The following is a 10,337-nucleotide window of genomic DNA, read 5'->3' on the forward strand; positions in this document are numbered from 1 at the left end:
CTTAGTGTCAGAACAACGCCAAACGTTAAGAAGGTGGGTTCAAAAACACTAGCGGTCAGAGAAAAGTTTAAACAAGTTTTTAAAAAAGTAACACGTATATATCACTTTATGCCCATAAATTTCCAAAAAGTAAAAAGAAGGGTCCAGTAATGGTGAGATGTTGTTGATTGCTGAGGCTGAGTTGTGAGTATCGGGGGGCTCATTATACTACTCTTTCTCTGTTCAAAACGTTCGGAAATGTTTATAATATAAACAAAAAAAGCCCTTCAAACAAACAAACAAGCGCCGAGCCTACCACTGCCAGGCATTTGGTGAAGAGCACACTTTCATACGAGGCCGGCGAAAATGTAAATCTAACAGACGTTTTTGAATGCAATCTGAAAAGTTGTTTAAAACCAAAGATGCAAACACCCCCTTTGACCTGGAAACCCCACACTTAGGGACCGTTCCCATAAAAATAAAACACCTTTACATAAAAATATATCTTAACATACACAATATCTATTTAAAAAGGTTTATAATGGTAGCGGTATCAGGATGCAGACGGTGGGGAACAAAGCAAGCATCCTCCGGCTGAGGAATTGCAGGCTTAATTACAGAATGTCTGCACTTTCGCAGCCATTAAAATAGTAGAGTTTCTTCATTAGCTCGGAAAGACACTTCTATGAGTTCTCATTGAGTATATAGAACGAGATGCAGAAAAGAGCATGACAGGAACCTATTTTTTTTGACAATGAACTCGCTTCGTTCAAACGGAAAGGGGCCCGAAGTAGTCAACACGAAGATTCAAAATAGCTTCTGTAGGAAATCTGCTACTTTAATTATCTATGTGATGATTATTGCAGGAACCTATTTTTGTAAAGCCGCGCGTATGTATGTATATCTTTGCAAATGATTTCATATGAGCACCAATAAAAACCCAGAAGTCAGCATATCGGTTTGTTAACAAGGGTTTTGTGGTAGACTGTGGTAGACTGGTAGAAGGAGTAAACACGGCAAAAAAGAAAAAGATTTAAAAAAATAGCAGTTCAACAGAGTATCATCATGGATCCATCCCGTTTATGCAGAAGTGGCTATCTCTGTGGCGAGTGTGTATGCGTTAGTGTGCGTGGGTCCTCATCCAAGTGAAATAACTTCATTTAAGATGCAGGGCGATTTTAATCCCCATGCGTCCGAGCATGTCGGCCCATCAGAATGCCTTCACGGAGTCTTCCCTTCACCCTCTGAGCATAAAAGTAGTCACTGTTGAAAAACACATGTAAGGCCCTCCCTTTGCCTCATGTATATTACCTTGCTTAATCTGCTGACTGACTTGCAAAGGTTTTATGGTTCCCATTCTACAGGTGAGCAAACTAAATTTCATAGACGTTAAGTAATTCGCCCAAGCTTACAAAGTATACGAGTTTTTACGAGCAAAGTAAGTGAACAGGCAGAGACGCCGACTCCCGAGTCCGTGAACTTCACCTTCCTCTCCCCTATCCTCCCCTTGACGTGTTTTCTCGTGGGTTCACCTGGCCAGCGAAGGAAGCCAGTGCACTGGGCCTGTGAGAACCCGGGCAGAGGCGGTCCTCACTGCCCTGAGCCAGCCGGCTCCTCTGGCTGGCAGGCTGCTCTAGGGCTGGGGGTCGAAGCCCCGGCTGGCCTCCCTCTGTGCGCACCGGACTAGGCTCTTCCCTGGGGACTCGCCCAGCCCAGCCCAGATCCAGGCGTTTCTCCATGTCTCTTCCCACCCCGAGTCACCAACAGACCACCCTGCAGAGGAAGAGGGTGAGTCAGCGCCCAGGACAGGGTTTGTGGGGAGCGACCGTCTTCGCCTCACGAGCGACCTCTAGTGGTGGCACTTCAAATACAGGTTTAAGATCCCCAGGTACAGAAGCTGGCACACTCTTCCACGCCGGTGGCAGTCAGGGTGCTGTCACCCACAGAGGCTGTGGAGGGGAGAGGAGGCAGGTGACCAAGAGCAGGCATGAAGGAGGCTTCCGGGCGTCCGGTCGTGTCTTGCTTTTTGATCTGGGCACTGGCCGCTTGGGCACATCTTCGTGTGTCTGTCACCGGTGTGCCGGAGTCGGGAATGTCGTGGGCTGTCAGTTAATCGCAGCCATCGTCAAAATTAAATGATGTAAACTTAAATTAAATATGTTACATTTAAAATACAAGGAATAAATACTCTAAACCCACCCTTTCCTGATAACTTCACTGTCCTCTCTGTCCCTGAGGTTATGTACCTCTGTGGTACCGTAGGGTGGAAATGCTATCGCATGGTGGGCACCGTGACATCGCGTTGGCAGTGGACACCAGCCACGGGGAAGTGTGCACACCGTGGAGGCAGCAGATGCCACAGATCCGGGCTTGATTTGTTATTTTGCTGATCGCCCAGCCTTAAGGGACGAAGAAAATGTTAGTAACGCAGATAAACTTGGAAGCGTGCTGTGTCTGTGCATGGCCGAGGGAAGCCAGGGACAGAGCCTTCCAGGGCTGGCCGGTCCCCTGATGCGCTCCCGCCGCGGAGCCGGGAGCGGACCCCAAGCGCGTGCTCACCGTTCCGCTGCCCTCGTTGGGGACGGAACGAAAACACCAGCCGACACGTGCATCAAAACTGCATTTGCAGAGCGGGCTGTTCAAACTTACCACCCCCGGGTGTCCTTCGAGGAAAGGGTCAAGGAACGAGGGGCTGGCTGTGGCCTTCGTGCTTGTGGTCAAGCTGCCATGGGACTCCCACACAGAAGTTTTGCTTGATTTTCTTAATAAAACATAAAAATGTTGTGAAGGGAAAACTCATCCCCCAAATAAGCAAAAGCTCGCAGGGGCCGCTTCCGGCTTGATGAGCAAGCGGGCTGTTGAGTAGCAGCTACTTGTGTAGCAGACGCTGATGTGTCACTGCTACTTCCCAACTGCGGTGAGTGTCTGTGTGAGTGTGTGTGAGTGTGTCCATGTGTATGTGTGGGTATGTGTGTGGGTGTTTATGTGTGTATATATGTGCATGAGTGTATATGTGTGAGTGTGTATATGTCTATGTATGGGTATGTGTGTGTGAGTGTGCATGTGTGCATGTGTGGGTGTGTGTTGGTGCGTATGTGTGTTTATGTGTTTTGTGTGAGTGTATATGTGTGTTTGCATATGTGTATGTGTGAGTGTGCATGCGTGTGACTGCATAGGCATGGGCGTGTGTGTGTATCTGTTTATGTGTGTGTCTGTGTATTTGCATACGTGTATGTGAGTGTGAATGTGTGTATGTATGTATATGTGCGTATATGTGTGTGTATTTATGTGTGAGTGCATATGTGCGTATATGCGTGTGTCTGTGTGTGCATATATGTATATGTGAGTGCATTGCGTATGTATGTATATGTGTTTGTGTTTATGTGTATGAGTGTACATGTGTATGTGTGTCTGCATATGTGTATATGTGAGTGCACGTGTGTGTGGCTGCGTATGCGTGGGTATGCATGTGAGTGCGTATGCGTGCATGTGTGTGGCTTAGAAGAATTCGGGAGACTTGTTCAGAACCTTTTGCGGGTTCATCTGTCCTCACCGCTGGAACCCTGAGTGCCGGTCTGGGGAGTGAGAGTTGCTACAAAACCCACAGACGGCAGGGGGCAGCCGAGGGCAGCGGCTCTGAGCCTGTGCCCCGCGGCCGCCGGCCTCACCCACAGGGGTTTTGAACGTGCACCTTCAAATACATGCTGATGAATCATATACGTCATTCCGGTCCTAATATAATAAATGTGTATGTTATCACACAATTTAAACTCAACATAGAGAAAAATGGTGAAATTAAAAGTGCTTTATGGAGGTGTAATTGGTGACAAACCACACACAGGAAAAGTATATGATTTGATAAGTTACGATAGATGTGTCCACCCATGAAACCATCCCACGCTCGAGACAGTGAACACGACCATCGTCCCCCACAATTCCCTAGTGTCACTTTGTCACTTTTTCTTCCTGTTATTCCTGCCTCCCCAGCCCCGGGCAGCCACTGAGCTGCGACCTATCACTACAGATTAGTTTACGTTTTGTGGGGTTTTGTATACATGGCATCCGACCGTATGGACGTTTTTTGGGGGAGCGGGGTCTGACTTCTTTCACTCGGCATGATTATTTTGAGTTTCAAGATAAGTACGGACGAAAGCATCGGGGATGAAGGACAGCCACGCCCTGCCTATGGACGTTTCGGACAGCGACGGGCCACCTACGCAGCTGTGGTTATTCAGACAGACTTCAGGCATCTGGAAAGTTCTCCCTCAACAGCTATTGCCCGTGCTCTCTTACCTTCCAGGTAACAGTTTGACTAGTTTCTTAAGGACCGCCAGGTGTGCTTGAGCAAACGTGAATATATATGTACATAGATACATATATTTTGGGTTCTCCCAACTTTTTACAGGAAAGATAGCATATTTATTCACACTGTTTTACAACGTGCTTTTTTTTTTTTAACTTAAACATCTTGGCGATCTCTCCATATTGGCTTGTAGGAAGAGTTCTCTTTAATTTTTTTTTTTTTTGCAGAGGCATTTTATTTACCTATTCGTCAGGTATGCTTTCCATACTCCTGCAGGGACGGACAGTCAGGTCATTGTCACGCTGTTCAGTGACGACTCTTGCTGTCACGCCTCCAAAACTGTCTTGTTTTGTGACCTTTTCCAAACCCGATTCTCCTCCCCCACAAAAAAACAGTTTGACGTTAATTCTGTGATCCCTTCCCCAGATGAGCAAAATTGTCCTACGGGTCGATCAAAACCATGGCTTTGTGCCTCTGGATGAAAGCTGATTTATGCCAGTCTTCACGCCGAATTTTAGTTTCTTTGGGGGAAGAGAAAGCATCTTCTTCGGAACACAGGTCTGTAGAGAAGGCAGAAGTTACAGCTGAGAGCAGATTTGCCTCTGGGCCGAACCCAGCCTGCTGCCTGTTTTAATACGTCCCATAACCTAAACGTAGTGTTGACGTTTTTAGCTGGTTGGTAAAAAAAAAAAAAAGGAATATTTTGTGACACATGGAAACGATGCAGATTTCCAGTGTGAGTGTTCCCGAGTCAAGCTGAATTGGAACGCGGCCATGTCCATTTGTTTCCGTGTTGTCTGTGGCCGGTTTCGCTCTACGGCAGCGTGGCTGTGTAGCTGTGACGGAGCCACAGGCTGCTCGAGGCCTCCCATGTTTCCTCTCCAGCCCTTGACGGAAGACGCGTGCCAACCTTGACAGGGCTGATTCTCAGCCAGCCTGGCGCGAGTCGGCACGAGGGCAGGTGGGTATTTTCAGTTCTCATTTTGAAAAGCGTTACAGACGCGGAGTCCCAAACTGAGCCACCACATCGGAGCCTTGAACTTTCATTTCTGAATGTCATATAGATTCTTATTACCAGACTCATCGGCTCCACTTGGCTGGACAACCACACTCCTGATTTTCCTTCTGCTTCACTGGGTGCTCCTTCTCAACTCCCGTGGCCAACTCCTTCTGCTCCCCACCCCAACTTCTAAGTGTCGGAGGGTCTCAATTTCTCTCTCGAAATCCCAGCGCCCATATCCAACCGACTAATCTTTATCAGGATGTTTAGCGAGAAGCTCAGGGACTTGTACAATTTCTCCTTTTGAAATGTATTCTTTTCTCTCTTCACCTTCTCAGCTCATGGCCCCTTCCGGATGTTTAGAGCCAGCACCTGCAACTTGTCCTTGGGGCCTCTCTTTCTCTCACACCTTACATACAATGCGTCAGCAAATCTTGCGGACGCTTCTTCCAGATGGACCTTTACACAACCTCCACAGCCGCCGGCATCTTCATCCACCGTCGTCTTTCATTTGAATTCTAGCAATAGTCTGCCAGCTTCCGCTTTGCCCCAGTTAAGTCTACAGATAACGGCCAGAGTGATTCTTGTGATGCTATTAAAACAGAAGTCGAGTTATCTCACTCTTCAGCTTAAAACCCTACAACTGTGTCCTAAAATAAAATGAATAAAATAGGACTCGTGTCCTAAAAGACTCTGCACGACCCCGCCGACTTGAAGTTCATGATCTCTGTCCTTGCCATCGGAGATAAAAATAGCGTCTTGCTTTAATTTGTATTTGTAACCTTTGTGAAGTCGAGCATCTCTTTATGCTTTTTTTTTTTTTTACCATTTCTATTACACCTTTTATCCCATTTTCTCTAATCTGTTTTTTTGTTTCCCCTTCTTGTCATTTTGTCATTGTCCTTTTGAGTTTTAAGAGATCTTTGTATTTTAAGGAAATGATCTTTTATCTTTTATATAGACCGCGAATGTTTCCTAATTTGTCTTTTTGGCTTTGAATATATATGTATAAATATCCATCCATCCAGACATTTTAATTTTCACACAGTCGAATTTGCCAATCTTTTCTCCACAGTTTCTTTGCTCTATTTCATGCTTAGAAAGGCCTCCTCCGGCTCAAGATTATAACAAAATCTATCTTTCTTCTAGTATTGTATGATTTCATTTGCATGTAAGCCTTTATTCTATCTGGGATTAATTTTGGTATGAGAAGGTAGGGGGTACAGCTTTATTTTTTTCTCCCAAAAGACAGATGTCCCAAATGTTATTTATTGAGCAATCCACATTTTCCCCCACTGATTTGAAAAGTGACTTTTATCACATGCCAAATTCCCATATGTATTTGGGTCTATTTCTGACTTTCTTGTCTGTTTTTCATCTGTCTGTATATTCCTGCGTTAGTACCACACATCTTATTGTACCTTTATAATATATTTAAAAACCTGCTAGAATTAGTTCACTCTCAGTACTTTTACTTTCCAGAGCTTTCCAGGCAATTCTCATTTTAATCAAAAAAACAACAACAATGACTTTATTGAGACGTAATTCAAGCGGTGTACAATTCACCTTTTAACGTGTATGATTCGATAGATTTAATATCACCGCAGCTATCACCAGTCAATTTTAGGACATTTTCATCACTTCAAAAATAAACCTGCACCCTTTAGCTGCGACACCCTTTCCACCCAGTCGCCCAGCCCCTGACAACCACTCATCCACTCTCGTCTCTATAGACTTGCCTCTTCTGGACATTTCATAATATATGGAATCAGAAAACATGTGGCCTTTTGTGACTGGTTTATTTTCCTTAACAAGGTGTTCCCAGGGTTCACCCAGGTCGTGGCATGCATCAGTACTTCATTCCTTTTTACGGCTGGAAAAAGTTCCAGTGTATAGATGTATCACGTTTTGTTTATTCATCCGTCGGCGGACATTTGGGTGGTTCCACCTGGCAGCTGCTGTGAATAACGCCGCTGTGGACATTCACGGGCGAGTGTTTTTTGAGCACCTGTTGTCCGTCCTTTTGGGTCTTGACCTAGGAGTGGAATCGCTCATCCGATGATTCCGTTAGACTCACTGAGAACTGTCCAAACCGCGTCCCATAGCAGCTGCGTCATTTCACATTTCTACCAGCAGTGCATTGGGGCTCCACATTCTCCGCATTCAGGCCAAGACTTATTTTCCATTGTTTTTTGTTTTGTTTTGTTTTGTTTTTCATTTCTAGCCAGACTAGTGGGTGTGAAGTGATATCTCAATGTGGTTTTATTTGTATTTTCCTGGTGACTAATGATGTTGGGCGCCTTTTTTTTTTTTTTGAGTGTGTCTGTGTGCTTATTGGCCATTTGTCTGTCTTTGGAGAAATGTCTATTCAAGTTTTTTGGCTCATTTAAAAATCGAGTTCCTTCCTCCCGGACACGGAGCTTCTGCCACCGTGGTAGCATCCTGTGGGGTGGTTGGCATTTGTCTCTCTCGTGTCTGGAGCTCCAGCGTGGGATCCGGATCTAGGAATTAAAGATACGATTTTGCCATGTGGTTGGTTTTCTTCCTGTTTGCTTCTTGCTTTGATTATTTCTGCGACTACCTCACGGCTGAACTCATTTAGAGTTTCCCCAGCTTATCTGAAAGAAGAAGAGAAGAATGAGCAAAGGCAAAAGCCCGCGAGAAGGCAGGAGGCACAGAGCGAAAAGGCCAGCAGATGGAGGCTGTTTCAAACCTCACCTGGAAATGCAACAGGAAACCTGGAAACGTGCTTTCAGCAGGTGACAGGTGAAACCCGGAAGTCAAGCAATGGTCATACACGGGGGGCGATGAAGATTCGGGGCTTGAAAACGAGAGTCAGACATCGTGTGAAACCTCAGGCAGAGAGGCTGCCAAGAGATGGAACTCACCCCCGCCTTGAACCACAGTGTCACCACCTCGAACAGCCCTCTCAGGGGATCCCCGATTTACCTGAAGAACCTCCCGTAACAGCGGAAGAAGGAGCTCTCCGATGTCCAGGTGGAGACGTCCTAGGGGACGGGTTTTTAAGTCATGCCGTTCACAGGTCTTATGGGACTGCATGATGAAAACTGGGTACCACGCCTCCCCTGCATGCACAGCCTATGTCCTTCCCCAGCAGGTGTCTGGAAAAAGGCATCCTACCTGTTCTACGTAAAACCAGTTACGCCGTGACCTTACAGGGCAATGAAGGATTCGTGTTATAGGCATGCCGTATCTCGATTGAGCTCAAGGCAGATGACACTTTAATATGCCACCCTTGGAACAGAAGGACACAAAGACGTAGAAAAGGCTTGCTCTCTAGCAAAAATAATTTTTGGAATGTGCCATTTTATAAAGTACCAAGCGAGAACGAGGTAAAAATGTACACTGTAAGGCACTCGATAATTTATATTTTTCCTCGCTGACATCACTTGTCACTATGTTGGAAAACAAAGTCACGTGACCTTGGTTCCCACCTCTTCAATCCATTTTACCACACAGTGAACATTTCACAATTCAGCCAAACTCTTCAAAGTCTTTTAAGTAGGAATGTTTATTTCGCTTTGCTGCTGGAAATGAACAACTTTAAAGGAGCTTCAAAACTCTTTAAAGCTTTCAAGTTCTTTTCGATAGACAGGGATTAATGTTTGCTTAGCTAATAGTTGAGATTTATCTAATTCGCCTTGCATTAAATAGTAACAATTACAAAGTTCCAAGCGGGCCGGTATGGTAAAAAAATAAAACAATGAAAACATTTGAAAAGTTCAGTTATTTGTCTTTTTGTTATTGAATTGTAAGAGTTCCTTATTTTCCTGACCTTTCGTGCATCTGCATGTTTTTCCCAGTCGAACTCCCTTGAGAATGGCTAGCAATTTTTATGTAGCTTAAAAGCAAAAGACAAAACAGAAACAAATGTTCATCCTGGATCCAGTTCATCAGATTCTGCAGATGAAATTCTCCACGAAGCATCTCCCCTTCTAACGCCCTGGGAAGATGTGGCCACGTATGCTGCGGAGCTGATTTAAACCCCGCTCGTGGGCGTGGAGCGGGAGTGGGTTCCAGCACAGCGTTTTCCCGTTTTCCTGTGGCTCGCGATGGCGCGTGGCTGGGCCCACTTCATTACGCTCTGGCCCCGGTTCGCTCTGAGTAGCGCTGACTCAGAGCTTAAGGCTGGAGACGCTCTTTCCAAGATCAGCATCCCACATCGGCCTGAGCCGATGACTGCACCGTCCGGGGGGACCCACAGCTCCTGCTGGCTTCAGAACCTAATCTGCACCGCACCCATAGCCTGGCCCCCTGCTATGAACTGGAGTGCTGCCTGGCTTCGTTAGGGAGCAGCTCACTCTTCTGCCAGCGTTTGTCCTTGGGGAGGCGTCTGAACGAGAAGCGAGCACTTCTCAGATCAGTAGTTTCAAGCCTTATCTGATGCAAGCCTCTGCCTGGGACAGGAGAATCAACTGTGTCTCTCCCTTCTCTCTCTCCAGGGTGGGGATGAACTTGAACCTTGGTAATGAACGCCTTGCATTTCTTTTTTTTTTCCCCTGAGAAATGTGTGTATATGTGAGATTATGATGGGGGAAGTGGGGAAACATAGAGTCACGACTGGACACCTGGGGTGCTTGTTCCTTTAGAGCTGAGTTTCTCAACCTTTTTCATCATCACCTCCACCCAAGGAGCATGTTTACACTTCCCCCCAACCCCCATCACCCCTCTCTTATGAAATATTAATACCGCCGATATGTCTGTTCATGTACTGAATGTACACCTGTGCTTTATCCATCAAAATAAGATTTTTGCTCCCTTGGGGGCCATGTGGTCCCCACTGAGGATACAGGTTTTTAATAATAGCCCACCCAGGCCCCCCTGCCAGCCTCGCCTGGGAGAGGCAGGAAGAAGGCAGCGCAGCGGGTGTGAGCTAGTGCAGGGCTCATAAGGGACAGAGCTGAGCTGGGTGGGGACAGAGCTGAGCTGGGTGGGGACCATGACCCTGACAGCCCACCACGCCCCAGTCACATGTGGCCGCTGCTCCCCAGCTGCAACCACATGGGGCTGACTTCTCATTTCTCAGGAGGAGCC

At 46.4% G+C, this 10,337-nt stretch overlaps 1 protein-coding gene and 1 pseudogene across 1 annotated transcript in view; both read left to right on the forward strand.

Annotated features, from left to right (window-relative positions):
• The first annotated feature begins 4,094 nt into the window (after window positions 1-4,094).
• On the forward strand, window positions 4,095-8,436 carry LOC111729103 (annotated as a pseudogene).
• A 1,563-nt stretch (window positions 8,437-9,999) lies between these two features.
• Window positions 10,000-10,337, forward strand: part of CHP2 (calcineurin like EF-hand protein 2) — a 3,559-nt gene continuing 3,221 nt past the window's right edge. The window contains exon 1 of the mRNA XM_023520095.1: window positions 10,000-10,011. Coding sequence (XP_023375863.1) covers window positions 10,000-10,011 — 12 coding nt within the window. The remainder of the gene's footprint in view (window positions 10,012-10,337) is intronic.

Source organism: Pteropus vampyrus, unplaced genomic scaffold (assembly GCF_000151845.1).
Source record: "Pteropus vampyrus isolate Shadow unplaced genomic scaffold, Pvam_2.0 Scaffold247, whole genome shotgun sequence".
In the NCBI taxonomy this organism is placed as follows: domain Eukaryota; kingdom Metazoa; phylum Chordata; class Mammalia; order Chiroptera; family Pteropodidae; genus Pteropus; species Pteropus vampyrus.